At 37.9% G+C, this 20,235-nt stretch overlaps 1 protein-coding gene across 2 annotated transcripts in view; it reads left to right on the forward strand.

Annotated features, from left to right (window-relative positions):
• ORC3 (origin recognition complex subunit 3) overlaps positions 1-20,235 on the forward strand; it is a 203,952-nt gene that overhangs the window by 53,310 nt on the left and 130,407 nt on the right. For both annotated transcript variants that reach the window (XM_089809069.1, XM_089809070.1), the window contains exons 8-9: positions 177-253; positions 434-530. In XM_089809069.1, the coding sequence (XP_089665195.1) occupies positions 177-253; positions 434-530 (174 nt within the window). The remainder of the gene's footprint in view (positions 1-176; positions 254-433; positions 531-20,235) is intronic.

Raw genomic sequence — 20,235 nt, forward strand, 5'->3', positions numbered from 1 at the left:
AATGCTATTTTTTAAGATAGAGCTTTGTTTTCATTTTGTTAGGCAGTTAGGTCTTGTTTATGAAGAGTTTAAGTTGAAAGAACAATGTATTGGTATATGCTGCATGTATTAGTTTACACAAAGATGGAATGCTTGAGAATTGTGATAAAATTCTGAAATTCAAGCAGTTATTTTAGGAAGCTTGGGATGATGTATGCAAAGCAATACCAAAGTTTATGCTGAAGTATGCTGCAGATCTTCCCTCAGTTAATACGTAAGAGTTGGATGCCTTATTCTTTTATCTTTTGCTTTTATGTTTGGAGGCTTTTACACAGAATGGCTTTCTGGTTATCATACGGTTATTCATGAATTTTTACTCCTACTACTGAGTTGTTTAACTATTGGTCAATTTATATTCAATCTGTTTTAGATTTGTTGTGATGGTTGTGAGCAGAGAACTTAAGTACAAAGATGGAGACATAGGTCTGAATTTGGCTGCTGCATTGTTGGATATTAAGAAAAGAAAACAGAACTGGAGCAGAGTACTTATGGTAAGTAGCTTGCAATAGTGAAATCTAAAGTTTAACTTGTTCGTTTCCACAATATTCATTTGAATTTTCACCATCAACTTCAGTGTTGGAGCTAGAATGAAGAGTACAGATAGTAATGTGACTTCGAAAATTTCAAACAATATTAGCAATGGCCAAATTAAGACCTGTCTCTATATACATTTGATCATTTTGGTGTAAATAACCACCTGAATGGACTAAACAAGTGCAGCATAAACTTTTTCAGTGTTGTCTTTGTTTGGAACAGAGTATACTGTTGGCTAGAAGTGGGGAATCTGCTGATGTAAGAGCTAGTCTAGAGCTGAAATTAGAGATATGATCTGATAAACAGAATAGATAGCTGCTGTTGTGTTAAAATGCTATTAGAATACAGTTGTGAAAATATAGTAGACAAGTAGATGCAAATATGCTTTGTTTGAATAAAATACTGTTATAGGTGAAGTCACAGGGTTTGCGATTGCTTTTCGTATAAATTTGAAATTTAGGAAACTTTGGAAAACACAAAAAAGGGTTCAAAGTGATGAAATATTTCATTAAGAGTTTTTGTGGGAAAAATTAATTAGTGGCATCCCCAAGGGTGTCTGGGCATGATTTTCTGGTGTTCAACTGAAGCTTTTTCCACTGCCACTGTTGTTTACCAGCGGTGCCTGCTCTCACAATTTTTGACATCTTCCTTTTTCTTCTTTCTGTGGAGAATTTATATTCTAACCAAATTATCTGCGAAAGGTCAAAAGAGGATAATAGGCATCTGTCATATAAGATAGTAGTTTGAAAGAGACACATGAAGTAACTGACAGTTTTTATTTCCAAATGGTTTCAACTTTTGTTTTGGATGAAGTCTTAGGGTAAAACAAAATGTAAACAAAAGAGGGATATTTGAGATTTGTGAAAAATGGGTTCAGATTAAAAAGGAGCTGTAGTGGCAAAATAGTAACAGAGGAACCTTTTAAAACTCATGACTCAGAGTGTATGATGTATAGGTGCTGACATGAATGGAAGAAAGATAAATTTTTTTTAAAAGTTAAAGCTTTATGGCATTACTATGATAGTCTTACACCACTTAGAGTTTTTAATTAATTTTAACTTTCAGGTTTTAAATTTAATTTTTATTATATTCCATGATTAATTTATAATTATTGCAGATACAACAGAGTTTAGCATTAACATTCTGCCTGCTATGACATGCATTTTACATTCCAGATAACCATCTTGGTTGTGCATATTTCTAACAATGGATTACAAATTGGTGTTCTTCGAGTCTTTAAATGTTGGGATGACCAAATACCTGCTGGGGGTGGGAGTGTTACAATCCTTTGATCCAGCTTATTAGCAACTTCCACCTGCTTTGTAGGCTAGAAAAAGTAAATTTCTGATTTGTCTGTGTTAACTTGCTGACCCCATACAGAAGTATAGTTTCTAAATGTTTTTTTTGATTATGTTTGCTTCTTGAACTTCTTGAATATGTTGTTACTGATTTAAAGGTTGATGATCAAGGTCATATAAATTTCAAAGGATTATTCTTACGTAATAGAGATTTGAATTGAGCTCACTACTTGTCTGCTTGAGCCACTTGGTTGGGTGGCTGACCTATCTGGATACTCACTTGGCCACTTGGTTGCATGCTTGGGCTACTTGGATATGTGCTTGAGGTGCTTGAGCTACTTGGATGTGTGCTTGAGCTACTTGGTTGTGTGGCCTGGCCGTCTGGTTGAGCTACTTAGGTCTTTGCCTAAGTTGCTTGCTTGTCTATTTGTGCTGCTTGCCTGTCTCTTGCACATCCTAGGTCTTTTTTTTCTATCTCAGTATTGCAATATTTAAGAAGTTGCCTTATTTGGTTTTTAATTGTTTGTGTGGATATTATTATTAGTTTTGTGCCATATATCTTTATGTGGAGAAAATTACAGAAGCTGCAGTTATGAGTATGATGGCATAAAAAATTAAAAGTGGGCAGCTTTTGGATGAAACAATTATTATCATATTTACTTATTTCTTGATGTTCTGGTTGATTTCTGTGGCAGCTACTTTGTAACGCTGTGACAGATAATATAAAGTCATATTTAATTAAATCGTTTTTATATTTGAAATGTGGCAAATTTTTTTCCCTGCGATGATTGGTCAGATTATTGATGTGTTGTTTTTTTGTTTACGGTTGTAAGGGGTCTGCACTTTGAGGCCGACTTGATGGCCAAGTTTATCAACTCGGACGGCCGACTTGGTAACTCTTTGTGAAGCAGAGGTGATTTAGGTCCGCACCATGGGCAATGTGCTAATTGTGGAGATCGCCATGGCTTGATGATGTGTTGATGTGCAAGATAGGACCTGTGGGGTTTCTATTAAATCCTTGAACAACGTTCACTTGGTGGCTGACTTGGGCAGTTTAGGTCCAAGCATTAATGTAATGGGCGTGTTGCATGGGGAGTTAAAATGGGTTTGGTCCCAAATGTGTAACGGCTAGATGGAAGGATTCCACTATAAAGGAAGCACGAAATTAATCCATGAGGCAGTCAGTCAGAATTGAAGACAGAAGTCTAAGGCAGAGCAATCAGGAATTTGGGATCGAGGCAGTGGTTAGCGAATTCAGATTTCGGCAGTAGAAAGTGGAGCAGCAGAGGACATCAAGTGTAGGAGTTGGTCTTGATCACTGGGTTGTCAAAATTGTATACTGGGCTGTTGCATTTCTATGAGTGTGGAGCTCAATGTAATAAGGACAGCTAAGAGGCTTTAGCCGATCCATTACAAGGAGGCGATTGTCATGTCCCTTTTTTTTGGAGGTAATTTGATTTAATTAATTAAATTAATTAAGTTGTTCAAAATAATGAATATTTTATGAGGATGACTAATTAATTATTTTAGTTAAATAAATAAGTGGTATTAAGTTAATTATTTATAAAGTTATCAAATAAACAAATATTAAAATGTAACTTTATATTTAATAAATTTAATAAAGTGACTTGAGTTATAAAATATTTTATAAAGTCACTTAATAAATAAAATAATGTTCTAGAAGTTTCTAGAGAAAGTGGAGAAAAAAGAATAAATAGGCATTCTGGGCTTCATTCTTAGCAGGCAGATTTGTTGTTATTGATGTTGATGTTTGATGGTTGTGGAGCTTAGGGTTTATGCAGTAGTCACAATTGGCCATTGAGAACGAAAACTCTCAATTGGTAGGCAATTTTGAGGGTGTGAAATATCACTTGAATTATTGCAGCTGGGGAGAATGTTACTTCAAACTTTCATTTGTGTTTCATTTGTTAAAACTTTGGGGCCTTTGGCCAAGTTTTGTATGATATTGATTGGTGTTTGCTTTGGAGACTTTTGGAGTTCATAGTCTTCAACGAATTTGAATTAAGGAGGTGATTTGCAGCATCTACAATTTATTTAGAAGTCTGATATACTGCTGCTGGGGCATCATTGGAAACATATTTTTGTTCATATCTTCACTTAGAGGTATCCGATGGTTCTGATATTATTGCATTCAATTGCTATCGTCGAGACAATCATTTCAAGGACAAATTCGAGGAGCTTAGAGGTTGCATTTATTTTTCTGAAGTATTGCTAGGCAAGAACACAGGCGGCTGGGTGAAAGCATCGATTGGGCCTAAGAGAAGTTCATTTTGCTTGAAACTTGATTTTTTCATCAGCTCTTTTCTAAGGCATCATCATTTCTCCAGGTTCCTTTGTTTATCATTCATGTTAGCATTGCATTTTAGGTGTTATAAGTTTCAGTTGTAGGTGTGCATTATACCAACATTATCATATTTTGTAATCCATATAAATGCCAAGAGTATTGGCCATATTTCATGAGCATTGTATTAGAAATTTCATTGCAATCAAGGAGATAATAGTTGCTGGTGTCATTTGAGCAATTCAATATCATTTTTTATCAGTCAGTTAGTTTGCATACCAACTATTTGTAAAAATGCCAGTTGGCTGTAGGTGTTCATTTCTCATGCTTAGATCATATATATGCATTGAATATTGCCAAAATTAGTTGCACATTCATGTTAGGTCATTGTTTAGACAATCTGGAGTCTTCTTGCAAGCATTCTTATTGATGCAAATTGAAGAAAAGAGTCTTTTTAGCAAACTGAAAAGTTATATCAGTCATATGACCCTTCTATGCAAAGTGTTTGACAAAATTTCTTGAGCCTTCAATTAGAAGTTTTCAATCAGATTTCAGCAAGGTCATTATAGCGATTTGTGTTTGTTAACACTCAATCCTATCCACTTATTCATTGTGAGTTGGTTACTTTTGAATCAAGCATACTTGGGGAGATCGCCCCACCAAATCTTATGGTCCGTGTTATTTGCATTGCACATGTTATACTTTGATTTTACCTTGCATCCGTATATAGGAGATCTCAGATCTATAGTTAAAGCTTCCACATAAGTGCATTTTTGGGATAGGTGTAGTCTAGTATCCTATATGTGAGCTTGGCTTGCATTATTCCGCTAGGATAGCCAGTGCCACATGGTTTACCTCCCACGGACCGTGACAGGTGGTATTAGAGCTATTTAATCTAAAGCTTGAGGCGATTCTTGTACACATTGGAACAAGTCATATTCAGAGCAGTTTGAGCTTAGTGACAAGGAACACTGAGCAATTATGTTTGGAGAGTTGGTCTCTAAGCAATTTGGTTTAGATCGTGGCAGAATTGAACACGAGGTGTTCGAGACAAATCGGAGCGAAGCAAGGATAACATGGCTGATGCTGATAGTCAAGTCGACATGCACCAGGTCCAGATCCAGCACACCGATGCGAGTAGTAAGACTCTAAAACACCGTGACTAGTTGTTATCGCATGATGCAAGATTGGACGTATTGGAGGCTTTCGATTTGGAGGACAGATTGGAAGAGAAGATGAGTGTTGAGATGGCTAATCTTGGAGAATAGATAGAGTCTTTGAGGGAAGAGGTCCATTCTTTGAGAGATAGTCAGAAGGCCGACCACTTGATACAAGGGGGAGGACAAGACAACAAGTCTTCTAGGATTGGCAAGTATGACGGAGACTACGAAGACACCAGCCTAGATAACTTCTTTTGGGATGCGGAGGAGTCTCTAGTAAGTTCACCAAACTTAAGCGATGAAGCTCAAGTCAAAGAGGTGATGACACATTTGATAGGAAGTGCTAAGTTGTGGTGGAGGACACATTAGTTGGATTGGTGTGCCGGCAAGCCAGTAAAGGACATGAAGTCTTGGGAAGATTTGAAGAAGGCTTTGCATGACTAGTTCAGGCTAGGTTATTTCGATTGGATCATTCGGACAAAAATGTAGAATCTAAAGCAGAATGGCACCATCCGAGACTATGTCAAAGTGTTTCAAGTGTTGGACTTGGAGTGCACCAAGTTGGGTGATTTTGAGCGTTTGTACCTGTTCACTAAAGGCTTGCAACCTTGGGCAAAAAAGGAGATCAGAGGTCAAAATGTTCAAACTCTTGCGGAGGCAATCATGGTAGTAGATGGCTTGCTCGATTATAAGGGAGTCACTGCAAAGGACTTTAGGAAAGCACGTGAGAACCATGGGAAATGGTTCTGCCAAAATGATAAGAAGGAAAATGCTCCTAACCATGAAGGCAAGCAAAAAGGCAAGAAAAGACATCAAAGACAAATGGCAAAGGTAACACCAAGAAGAAAGAGGTAGCCTCAGAAAAGAAAAAGAACTAAGACTTGGGTTGTTTCATTTGCAATCGGATTGATCACTGGGTTAGGGAATGTTCGAATAGGAGTAGGATCAGTGCGATTATGGGAGAGGAAGCCAAGATGCCCGAAATGAGTACCTTGCAACTTCTCAACTCGATCCACAATTCATCTAGTGCACCCAAAGCCGATTGACATGAATTGTGTTACTTGGAAACCTTCTTTGGGGGAAGGAAGGTAATGGCGATGGTTGACTTAGGGGTGACACACAACTACATTTCGGCGAGATAGGCTAAGGGGCTTGGCCTTAAGATGGAAGAAACATCAACTTAGTTCAAGGTAGTCATCGCATCGACAAAGAAAGTCAGTGGAGACATCCACAAGGAGATCATTCAAGTTGGATCTTGGCAAGGAACAGTGGACTTGGTCGCCATTGACATGGATGAGTTTGATTTGATCCTCGGACATGAGTTCTCAAGGACGACATTTGTAGCAGTGGTGCCACACTTGAATTGTATAAGTACTCGATCCAACTAGGCCTTGTTTGATACCTACGATGAAGAGCAAGGACAGAGAGAGAGGCCTTAATACGTTGAGTGTAAAACAGGTTTGTAAGAGCAATTGGGATGATTTATACTTAGCTGCTTTGCTTGGAGGATGGGATGAAGGAGAGTCATCACTAACTTCTGACACTGCAGCCATTCAAGAAGTATTGCTAGAGTACATGGATTTCATGCCCAAAAGCTTTCCATCAGTTTTGCCCCCACGAAGACATGTGGATCATAGGATTGAGTTGCAGGAAGGAGCTAGATCACTTGCAAAAGCTCCATACTGCATTTTAGGATTGAAGATGGTCGAGCTGAAGAAGCAGTTGACAGATCTTATCGAGGTCGGTTATCTCTATCCGTGCAGATCACCCTATGCTGCACCAGTCTTGTTTCAACGGAAGAAGGAAGGGACTCTTCGACTTTGTGTGGACTACAAGGCGTTGAACAGACGTTCAAAACCAAATATCCACTCCCCTTGATAGTGGATAGTTTCGACCGCTTGGTGGATGCACGAGTGTTTAGCAAGTTGGACTTGAGGCAGGGATGTTACTAGATTAGGATCACACTGGGCGACGAAGAAAAACCAACCATAACGACTAGGTATGGGATTTATGAGTTCATGGTGATGCCTTTTGGTCTAACCAATGCCCCTACGACGTTCAACACTCTGATAAACGATGTATTCAGGCCTTTGTTGGACAAGTGTGTGGTTGTTTACTTGGACAACATCTTCTTCTATAGCAGAGATTTGGCCGAGCACAAGGAGCATCTAAGGGAGGTGTTCAAGCTGCTCAAGATGCATGATCTGTATGTTAAAAAGGAGAAGTGCATGTTTGCACAAGAGGATGTGCTGTTTTTGGGACACATTGTTGGGCGAGGAATGATCAAGCCAGATCTGAAAAAGTTGTGCTATCCAACATTAGGAACCCTTGCACAATGTTCATGAGGTGAGGCAGTTTCTCGGTCTAGCCAACCACTATCGGAAATTCGTAGATGGCTACTCCAGTATCGTTGGCCCATTGACCGATCTACTGAAGGAGGACAGAGGTTGGAAATGGGACGATACACAACAGAGGGCATTTGATACCTTGAAGGCAAGACTAACCGAGAGTCTGGTCCTAGCTTTGCTGAAGTATGGACTTCTATACAAGGTATAGATAGATGTGTCCAATTATGCCATGGGAGGCATCCTGATGCAAGAAGGTCATCCGATTGCCTTTGAGTCTAGGAAACTCAATGACAGGGAATGAAACTATTCGGCGCATGAGAAAGAGATGACAGCTATAGTGCATTGCCTAAGGACTTGGAGACACTACTTGTTGGGGGTTCTGTTTGTGGTTAAAATAGATAATGTCAGCTCAACCTACTTCAAGACTCAATCTAAGCTTACCCTGAAGACGGTGGGTGGCAAGAATTTCTGGCGGAATTCAATTTTGAGATGGTGTATAATCTAGGCCGACATAATGTGGTTGTCGATGCACTTAAGAGGAAGGCATAGTTGGGAGCTTAGGAAATATTGGGCCAAAGTCAGGTGTTGCCGTCCGAGGAAATGATCGAGAAGATCAAAATAGGGTTAGAATATGACTCGGAAGCTTGGCAGATTGTGTTACAGGTTCAAGCTGGCAGAACTAGGAGGTTCACAATCCATGATGGCATTCTTTACTATGCTGAGTCTAGAGTCTATCTACCAAAATGGGGAGATGTTTGCAAAGAAGTTCTGCACGAGTGTTACGACTCTGTTTGGGTAGGACATCTACGACAAAAGTGAACTATGGCTTTACTAGAGAGAGGGTTTTATTGGTCGAGTATGCGTGATGATGTGGATTGTTATGTGCAGACTTGTCTTACATGCCAACAAGACAAAGCAGTCACAATGCAACTAGCCGGTCTGCTTCAACCTCTACTTATTCCGATTCGACCTTGGGCCAGCGTGAGCATGGATTTCGTCACCCAACTGCCCAACATCAAAAGATTTCTCAAGAATCATGGTGATTGTTGATCGATTCTTAAAGTATGCCATTTTTGTGGCTTGCAAAACTCCCTATACAACGGAGGATGTGGCAGATTTGTTTTTCAAAAATGTGGTAAAATTTTGCAGCTTTCCGTTAAATATTGTAAGTGATTGAGGTCTGAGATTCACTTTCGCATTTTGGCAAGAGTTGTTCAAAATCTTGGGCACCCGTTTGTTGACGAGTTTCAGGTTCCATCCTCAAAAAGATGGGCAAACAGAATGGATAAATGACATCCTTGAAGATTATCTTAGGCATTTTGTAGCATCGAACCAAAGGAATTGGCCAAGATTGTTGGATGCAACTCAATTCTCCTACAACTTTCAAAGGAGTGAAGCTTCTAAATACAACCCTTTTGAATTGGCAACGGGGCAACAACCACTTACACCCCATACTGTGGTGGCAGGATATTAGGGACTCGATAGAAATGCTACAAAACTCATTCAATCCTGGAATGAAAGAGTTGATCTAGCAAGGTATCATTTGACTCAAGCTTCTGATCAGATGAAGAAGTTTGCGGATAGGCATCGGTAGAAAGTTGAGTTCAATGTCGGTGACAAGGTATTGCTATGGGTAGACTAGAATCAGTTCAAAGCACTGAAAGGGCTGAGTGCTTCGCTGGTAAGACGTTGGGACGGTCCTTTTGAAGTGGTTCGGAAGATCAACAATGTGGCACACTGACTCAACTTACCACCAGACATGAAGGCTCATCTTGTTTTTCATGTCTCTCAACTAAGAAGGCATCATCCTGATGAAGAGGACTTAGTGAGGAATATTCTGAACAGGGGCCCAACAAATGTGGTGGATAATCCAGACCGTTGTGTGAGTCAAGTGTTAGCCATGAGAACTCGTGGAGGAGGGAAACGTGGTATTCAGGAGTTCTTAGTAGTATTTGATGGACAAGGTCGTGAGACAACTACTTGGGAATGTTGTGAGACTTTGTGGCAGGATGAAGAATTGATTATGGAGTTCCTCACAAATGGGAACTCATTTAGACCTACCTAAGGATTACATGTTTGGACCTCCCGAGCACAAGCAGGTTGTGTAGGCGTCGAGGATGTCACCACTAGTTTAGTGGGGGAGGATGTAAGGGGTTTGCACTTAGAGGCTGACTTGATGGGCAAGTTTATTAACTCAAATGACAGACTTGGTAACTCTTTGTGAAGCAGAGGTGATTTAGGTCCGCACCGTGGGCAATGTGCTAAGTGTGGAGATCGTTGAGGCTTGATGATGCGTTGATGTGCAAGATAGGACCGGTGGGGTTTCTATTAAATCCTTGAATAGCGTTCACTTGGTGGCTGACTTAGGCAGTTCAGGTCCCAGCATTAATGTAACGGGCGTGTTGCATGGGGAGTTAAAATGGGTTTGGTCCCAAATGTGTAAAGCCTAGATGGAAGGATTCCACTATAAAGGAAGCACGACATCCATCCATGAGGCAGTCAGTCAGAATCGAAGACAAAAGTCCAAGGCAGAGCAATCAAGAATTTGGGATCAAGGCAGTGGTTAGTGAATTTAGATTTCGGCAGAAAAAGGTGGAGCAGCGGAGGACATCAAGTGCAAGAGTTAGTCTTGATCACTGACTTGTCAAAATTGTATATGGGCTGTTGCATTTCTATGAGCGTGGAGCTCAATGTAATAAGGACAGCTAAGAGGCTTTAGTCGATCCATTATAAGGAGGCGATCTGTGTTTGTTAACACTCAATCCTATCTGCTTATTCATTGAGGGTTGGTTACTTTTGAATCAAGCATTCTTGGGGAGATCGCCCCACCAAATATTATGGTCCGTGTTATTTGCATTGCACATGTTATACATTGATTTTACCTTGCATCCGAAAATGGGAGATCTTAGATCTGTAGTTAAAGCTTCCTTATAAGCACATTTTTGGAACAAGCGTAGTCTGGTATCTTGTATGTGAGCTCGGCTTGAATTATTCTGCTAGGATAGCTAGTGCCGCATGGTTCACCTCCCACGGTTCGTGACAACGGTAGACATGTTTTTAACGAAGCATTTCTTTTGGACATAGTCGTGGTATTGAGTGGAAGTATGAATGACAATGCAATAAAGATGCGGACAAAGGAAATCAGTGAAATATGCAGAGAATGTGTGGGAAGATATTCCGGTTTCAGTTTTGAATAAATATTTGATACCCTAGAATTTGATGTGTGGGGGGTCTTAAGAAAACGCAGGTGGGTGTTTGGAGTGCTCTAGAAATGGTTTAGCGTTAATTCTTTACTGGCAAGGGAGTGGTATGATGAAAGTGTTGTCCAATGTTGTGTATGAAATATGTAGGAATTGATAATGATTACTAAGCAAGATTGGGTAGAGTGTTGATGAGATAGTGTGATGAAACAAATAATGTGCAAGGGACAATCACGAGGACAGATGAGCTAGCTAGGAAGCTCACACCTAAACTACTTTCATACATTGGAAGGGCTATGATCCATTGGACTCAAGGAGGCTCAAACATTGAGTGGATGCAATTCATTTTGGTGGGGAGATGAGTTCAGCTTTTGTTAAAATTATGGGATAGTCAAGCCTCTACATTGGTGACTTTGAGGTTGTAATTGACACACATTTTGCTGAGGATAGTCCTACTTAATGTGAGAGCATGCTAGGATATCAAGACCATGAGAAATTGCTTGACAATGATGACATAACAACCACCTTGTCCATACATATAAATTAATCAAATAGGGAAATTGAGGTCTACGATGACGTTGATGACACCCTTGTGAGGAGTGATGAATCATGTGCTCTTTATAACAAAAGCTCACTTATACATGATAGTGATCTAGAAGACCAATCAAAGACCATTAAAGTTCCATATAGGAAGGCTCAAATAGGAGAACGAAAGTGGTATGGGAGGTGATTCTTATGTTGTTGATTTACATGTGGTTGAAGTAGCCTTTTGAATCTTTGAGATCAGATTATTTATGTTGACTTTTAGACAAGGATTATATTTTAAAGGTTGCTGAATATATGTCGATCAGCTGATGAGAAAAGAGAATGATGCTCATGGGACATTGGATAATACGGGGGTTTCCCTTCAAGAAGTGGAAAAGCAGATTTTGGGGACTGATTAGTTCTAGGAACAAGAAATCAAGGAAAACACTGATTTTTCTCAGAGAGGTGATCAAGGAACTTGATAGTATTTAGTAGACATATGACTTGGATAGCTGCCTAGGAGATCAAGTAGAAATTATTTTGTAACTACTAGAACTTCAATATGAGTTGGAAAACATTCAGTTGGTTGACAATTGTTTGTTTAAGATGGATACTGATTTAACATTTAATAATCCGCTTTTTGAGTTGGATGAGAAAGGTCTTTCTGATTTCCATGATGAGGATGGGATTGATTGCATGATTTGGGGCCTAGGTGTAGTTTCTAGTGACAAGTCTTGGTCACAAGGCTGGAGTAGTGGAACAATTTCCAGAGTTAGTACTTATGCTCATTCTTTAATCAGCTTATACGCGGTTTTAGATTCTAACTTACATATGAGTTGGATGGATTTTATGCCCCCAACAACTAGATAGATCTTGGTTGAGGATTGATGAGAGCTATATTTTTATCATAGGGGATGGGTTTTTGGTCCCTCCTTTACTCGTGACACCTATGAACTTGGGGACATTTTAGATTGATGATTGTGGTGTTAGCCTTACCGTACCTTTGGTGTTGATCTCAACTATTGAGCAATTTGCTTGTTACATCGATAGTTTAGGATGGGCAATTTATGATTTATTATATGTAGGGTGATATGCATTTCAATGGGAGATCACTCACAGATTTAGAATAGTCTAGTGCTAATAGCTACTAGAATAATCTTAAGGGTTGTGCTTCATGAAAGATGGCAGAGTAACTAAGGGTTAGGAAACCAGATCTAGATATGCCTTTAAGGTTGGGATTTAAATTAGAGGTTAGAATGGTATAGTTAGATTTGTTATTGTTACGATTCTAACAATTGTTTTGCAAGTATTAGTTGTCCCAAGATAACCCTAATAGTGGGCACATTACAATGGTATTAGAGCAATGATCTCACCATCCTGTAGGGTAATCACAATTATGAAAAAATTGATCAGACTATTGAATACAAGTAATAATGAACCCTGTAAATATATATTTGTATATATAAGTGATTTATGTTGATCTAGGAGAGCTAGAGTAAATCCTCGTGAGATAGGTGAATTCCAAGATGGGTATGAAAATGAAGTCCCAATGCCTTGAGGGAGCATACTCATAGATGAGTGTCTAGCACCCTGCGACATTAAAATTCTCATCCTTTTAATGGAGAACATGCAAGAAGCAGGGAACACTTTATATTCAAGTCATTTATCAAAGAGATTATCAAAGAGATCATCAAATGAATTATTATCTACAACAATAAGATATTGAAACTATTTAGATCAATCATGCATTCATGTTGGAACAATCAATCAAACAATTTAAGTTGGCTTGATTAGGCAACTCATCGAAAATAACAAATTGCTCCAACTTGGACATTATGAAATCTATCAATCAAGCGACGATTCTTCATTATAATTATTCAATCATCTGATAGTAAAGAAGAATCAATATTACATTCACCATTCTAATTATCCTATATTAAATTAAAATTAAATCACTCATAAACATTCAATTGATTATATCATCAAATTCAAACTTTGACTAGGTGTTGGCTAAGATCTATTGGATATGATGAAAATAGTAATTGCTTGAGGACAAGCAATTTTGGGAGGGTAGGATTGTGATATCCCCTCAAATAAGAAAGTCTAATACTAAATCAAAATTGATATCCCTAATTATAACTGATTATAAGGTTGTACATGTGTAATAGATAATTGATTAATCAACAAAACAAATACATGTGTTAATAAAATATATAATTATCGATGTATAATCCAACCACATTGCTCTTTTAATATAAATAAATTAGTATTCATAATAGACACCAATAAATAAATAATATTAGATAATTAAATAAATACATCTAAACTAGATAGCTATTTGGCATCTAAATCCTAATAGATATATTAACAAAATAATAATATATCCATTCATAATATTCACACTTTATTAACAAAATAACATAGGCTGTTTGATAAGATTGGAACCTTTTGGGTGCATATATATTTGACATCACTAAGGGAGCATTTAAAGGAGGGGCAGAGAATATAAAAAAGAAGAAGACATCATATAATATAATTAAAAAAGGGAGGAACGAAAACAATGAATAACAAATGATTAAGAGAAAATAATAATACATTTCCACCCAATAGAAAGTCAAGCAGTAGAATAGAAAGCATATATGGCAATAGTATGAAAAATTAAATGGGATGGTAAAACTTAATGTAGACTGACGTAGAATCATATTCTCCATCCAAGAATTCACATTGTCCATTCAAACATGGATTTTGGCAATCAAGGAATATTTCTATTTAAATTAAAAGACAATGTGTTGTTTACTTTAGGAAGGATAGGAGAAAAGCTACGTGGACTACATATAAGGTTAAATAAGGTAAGCATATATTTTATTTCTATTAAAATGAAATTATTTATTTTCATATAAAATGAAGGATTACTATTATTTTAATTTTATATAGATGAAGAATTATATTTTATGTAAAAAAATATTTATCTATCTATCTATCTATCTATCTATCTATCTATCTATCTATCTATATATAATGAATTTATAAACAAGAAAATTTATAAATGAATACATGTGTGAATATTATTATGAAAAGTAGATTTTATGAAGTGGTCAAATTATCTTCTTATGGGAGAAGAAATTGACCTTAAACACTATAGTGTCAGTATATGAGACTAACACCATGGAGATTGAGGGGATTCCTATCATGGTGCATGTGAGGCGTTAAGGTCTCCATCTGACCACTATGATTAGGATTAATAGATAATCTCTATGTGCCAATATTCTGATAATGTCAACATATGCATATGTGATTGGCCTTGGATAGAGAATGTCTCGTCCAAGAAGAATCTTGAGGGTTACACTTTAGGGAAGACGATGGAATAAATAAGGGTTAGCAAACTCAATCTGTAGATGCCTTTAAGGTTGAGATTTAAATTAGAGGGTAAATGGTATAGTTAGATTTTGATAAGTAGGATATAATCTCCACAAGAAGTCAAATTGTGATATTGCTATTAGGATTTAACTATGTGATTTTGAGTCAAACTCATTGAGCCATGCTTCATGATTAGTGATTCAACATGAATCCATCTCTCATGAGAATAAATGGAACACTCAGCACTCATTGGATCTAGGTGATGCTCACAGGGGTGAAGCATCAGGACTTCCTGGGAGGTCACCTAGCCCAGTACTACTCCAGCCTAAGTGTGCTTAACTACGAAGTTTCCTCCATGGTTAATCCCAAAGCTTGCAACCCCATTTGCAAAACCTTCACCAAGTGTTGTGCCTTATGAACCATTCATTAGAAAGCCCCTTAAGCTCATCAATTGATAAGTAGGAGATAATTTCCACAACAAGTCAAATTGTGATATTGCTATCAGGATTTAATTGTATTATTTTGAGTCAAACTCATTGACCCATGTTTCATGAGCAATGATTCAACATGAATCCATCTCTCATGAGAATAAATTGAACACTTAGCACTCATTGGATCTAGGTGATGCTCACAGGGGTGAAGCACCGGGACTTCTTGAGAGGTCACCCATCCTAGTACTACTCCAACCTGAGTGCGCTTAACTACGAAGTTTCCTCCATGGTTAAACCCAAGGCTTGCAACCCCATTTGCAAAACCTTCACCAAGTGTTGTGCCTTATGAACCATTCATTAGAAAGCCCCTTAAGCTCATCAATTGATAAGTAGGGGATAATTTCCACAGCAGGTCAAATTGTGATATTGCTATCAAGATTTAACTGTGTGATTTTGAGTTAAACTCATTGACCCATGTTTCATGAGTAGTGACTCAACATAAATCCATCTCTCATGAGTGCTAAGTGTTCCATTTATTCTCATGAGAGATGGATTCATGTTGAATTAATACTCATGAAACATTGCTATTTTGATTTTATTGATGAATTTTATAAATTTCAGCCTTTGAAAATCAGAAAATTACACTCAAGAAATACACTCTTTCTATGAAAACTTAGAAAAAAATCAGAAGAAAATCTGTGATCAAACTAAAATAATTTAAATTCTTCAAGTATTTAACAAATTTCTTCTTGAAAAGGTCTTTATTTCCCTTCCTTCTGTGATTTTGAACTGATTTTTTCTGCTTCTTTGCTTCAATTTTGAGCGGAGAACTACTTCTTTCTTCTGCAAACCTGTAAGATGACTTTTGAAAAATGAATTTCATTTTCGATAAATGCTCTTTTTGTAGATGTTGAAAGTCTTTCTTGCAAGGACCGATTTGCTGTTTGCTCTTCTTTTTCTGAGAAAAAGAATTTGAAAAGAATTAAAGAAAACTCTTTATTGCTTTCTTTCCCAATAAGCTAATTATCTTTGATTTTGTCTAGTCGGCAATTTCTTTTATGCGTGTTTTCACATGAAAGGGATGGACTTAGTATGAAAGCAAAAAAAGTTTAAACTTGCCCAAATATCATTAAGGCAATAGTGTGTATAGTTTAGCTTTGCTTTCACTTGTTTTTATTCTTCATGTTGACATCTTAGAAACTTCAAACCTATAATTTTCATCGTCCGTCCTTCTTGTTTTAGCTTTCAACACTCATGCTTCTAAGAACTTGTTAAGGAAATCAATCTTTTTGGACTCTAGGGGAGTTTTCAATGTCTCATTTCATTAGCCCCAAATTTCAGTTATGGAAGTTGGTTTTATTCATTGATGTCAAAGGGGTGATAATTAAGTCACACGGAGCAACTTTATTCAAGCCAAGGGGAGCAATATTACTTCAGAGCTTCGTTGTGTCGTTTCGGTTTCAGATAGAGTTGCCATCACAGACAAAGGGGGAGATTGTCGAGTATGTTGTCATTGATGTTAAGGATTGACGATTGGGTTCATCCTAATTTCAAATGATTATTCTAAGTTATAGAGATTTGGATTGAGCTACTTGATTGATTGCTTGGGCTGCTTGGTTGTGTGGTTGAGCTACCTAGTTAGCTACTTGAGCTACTTGGCTACTTTAGATATTTTATTGCTTCAAAATGTTATAGGAGATTGAAGGCTCACTGCTTGGGTGTTTGATGAATTTCATTTTTCTTGTACATTTAGGAAAGAACTTGCATGATTTAACCTTTGAGGATGATACCTTGTTGAGTTTACTGGTTTTAGTGGCAAAAGATCCACCCTAGCTGATTTATTGTGGTTTTAGTTTTAAAAATCACAGTGGAGCTTCATTAGAGTTTGTAGTTTTCCACAGAGATGTTTAGGTTTGTTGATATATGCTGAAGTTTTGCAAATTGATTTTGCTATTGATACAGAGTGCTTTGATGGGATTGAAAGTATTTCAAGTCAGGGTTTGCTTAGGCCATACCATTGTCTAGTAAAGGCTGTGCCATTCATGTTTGTTGGACAAGTTGCAAAAGAGTTTGCTTATCATCATATTTGTAGTTATTTATGTTTCCTATAATAGGGTGACATTTTTGAAAGATTTCTTGATGGTTATTATTGTATGCATAATTTTCTAAGCAAGATTTATTAGGCATAGTATTGTTGGAGCTATGGTGTGGAAACATGGAAGCAAATCATTGCCTTAATGACATGATTCTCAGACCTACAAAGGCTGCCCCTTGGGATTTGGCAATGCTTTTTGGGGTTTTCATTTGATTTTAAAAAAAAATCCGTAGAACTCACAATAAATTGCCCGAACCTTAAAAAGTCACGCCTTTGATAAAAATGATGGAAGGATAGAAAACGCAAGTTATTTGCCTATGATCTTGATTATAAGGTAGATCTGTCTTGTGCTTTCATCCTCCCTGCTGGGTATGAAAATGACACCCACTCACTTACAATCTATTAGAACTGCTATGATGGAGATATCTGATGATTGAGGTTTACAAATTTATAAATGATTCTCATTTCTTATTTGCACCACCCTTTACATCTTAGAGAACTTTGTATTCTATCTAGTTCAGAATGATAGTCTTTGAAAATCTTGAATCTACCCACTTGTCACCTAAGGAAATCATAAAAAACCTAGAAAGAAAGTTATGTGGATTTTACAATAGATACCTTGAACAAAGAACTGCCTTGGATAAAACTATTGACCCAAATTCTTCATAAGTAATAGAGATACTTGTCAAAAAAACTCATTTGGGAATGAACCCCTCATGAATGTGGGGAGTGCACAACTTTGAAATTTATTAAGGGTGATGGTCGCAAATGGCCCCTTAAGAATCTTGTGTTTTAACAAAGTGTTTTAATTTTTAATTTTGCTCATTACTTTTTGACGTGAATGTAGAAGAACAAGTGTGGCTGCAAACTAGATTTCCTACATTATTTTACTAATATCTACATATTTTGGTTCAGGTTCTCCGACCCTGCTTCAGTGTGAGATTGGCCATGTAGTCCTGTGTCAACAAGGGGTATGGTTCCCTTGTTCTTCTTGAGGGACAATCTTTCTATCACCATATTTGAGGACACCACGTCCAAGTTATCTCTCATGGACTTTTTGATTAGGCTGATTGAGCTTTATGAATATGTGGCTTGTAGACCCTCCTTTCTGGAGTTGGACAAGGCTTTAGTTGAGAGAGTTGAAACCCTTCTTTTCCAGTGCATCATTAGGTGCCACAAGTCCACTCATACCAACATCATTCTGGGTGAGTTTGGGGTCCATACTTTAAGGTTGGGTGTCGGATCTAGTTTGGTTGCTCCATTGGTTTTAGGGCTTCGTAGATTCAGTTGAGGGGACAATCTTTCTGACACCATATTTGAGGACACCATGTCTAAGTTCTCTCATGGACTTTTTGATTAGGTTGATTGTGCTTTAGGAATATGTGGCTTGTAGACCCTCCTTTCTGAGTCAGACTAGGCTTCAATTGAGAGAGTCAAAACCCTTCTTTTCCAATGCATCATCGGGTGCCACAAGTCCACTCCTACCAGCATCATTTTGAGTGAGTTTGGGGTCCATCCTTTAAGGCTGGATGCCAGATCTAGTTTGGTTCCTTCATTGGCTTTGGGGCTTCACAAATTCAGTTGAGGAACATCACAAATACTCTTACCTAGCTTATTGCTTGTCAGATTCGATTCTGGATGACAAAGCAACTAGTCAAACCCAGTGTTGGTACGCTCAAGCCTTTGCTCTTTTCCGCTCGGTGGGGATCAAGATAGACCACCTCCCCTAATTGAGTGAGCACGTCAAGATTGACATTTACAAATGGTATGTTACTATGGCATGTGTTAAACTCTCGGAGGGGGGCTTACCCCATGGATGGCCTTCTATGCAAGGCACTACATGGATATTCATGATGGGATTATTGTGCATTTGCCTTACCCCGCTTGATGTTGGACACACACTCTTCGCTTTTATTTGGGCTCTTCAAGGTGGGCTCCCATTGGTTTTGTATACAAATTGACCACCAACATGACTTAGAGGATTGGATCTATTGCCTTTGTGACTAGGTGGAGATAGAGACAGAGACACATTTATTTTCCACTGCCCCATATAGTATGAGATCAGAGGGAGGTTCTACTGCCTGTTTAGAGGGTGTCAATCTCTTTCATCCTTCTTCAAATACATTGATCAACGGTGTCTTGCGCTCTATCTCTGAGAGGCCATGCATCTTTGGGACCACACTTTGCAGCTTCTATTCCCTTTGAACTAGAATACTGATCAGCTCATCAACTCCTTGTTCACGTTGGTGTCTTGGCTAAGGGCACCAAGCGTTTTGCTTGGCCCTCCTACTCTGAGACATTCCAGGTCCATGAGACCTTGCAGGGGTTACATGCGGTAATAACACCCCAGTTCAAGCAACTCTTTGTAGTGTCTCGCGACACCCCCTCAATAGACCTTATCCTCCGATTCTAGGCTACTTCTCGTTGACAGGTAGCGACTAGTATGTTGTTGGTCTCTGCTTCCGTTCTTTTCTCGGGTTCTTGCTTTGGCTTGTTCTTGTGTTTCTTTGTTCTTTACCTGGGCACCGTTCGGTGTTCCCACTACTAGTTACTCCTCTATTTTGTAGTTTCAGTCCCTTAGACCCTCTATGTGGTCTCTCGTTGGACATTAATAAATTTATCTTATCTTATCTAAGGATAGTTCATGATTCTTGGTCTATGAAGTGGAATGAACTTTAATTTGGTATATATGTGAAGAAATCAGTAATATGGTTCTGAATTTTAATAATACACTTATGTTTAAATCTTTTAAAAAAATGTGAAAAGCATATTATTTTTAATGTTCAATAAATTTTGCAAGTTATTTTTGAGTCACAAGTTCTTAACTTTTTTGGAGACGCTGAGCTTTAATTGTGGAAGGTTACTAAAATGGTGGAATTTGTTTGCAAGTTATGGAGAAAATCTATGGCATTATAGAGCCTTGCACAATCCAAAGCATAAGCTGTA

This window comes from Cupressus sempervirens, chromosome 11 (genome assembly GCF_028749045.1).
Source record: "Cupressus sempervirens isolate cs-2001-9-10 chromosome 11, ASM2874904v1, whole genome shotgun sequence".
Classification (NCBI taxonomy): Eukaryota; Viridiplantae; Streptophyta; class Pinopsida; order Cupressales; family Cupressaceae; genus Cupressus; species Cupressus sempervirens.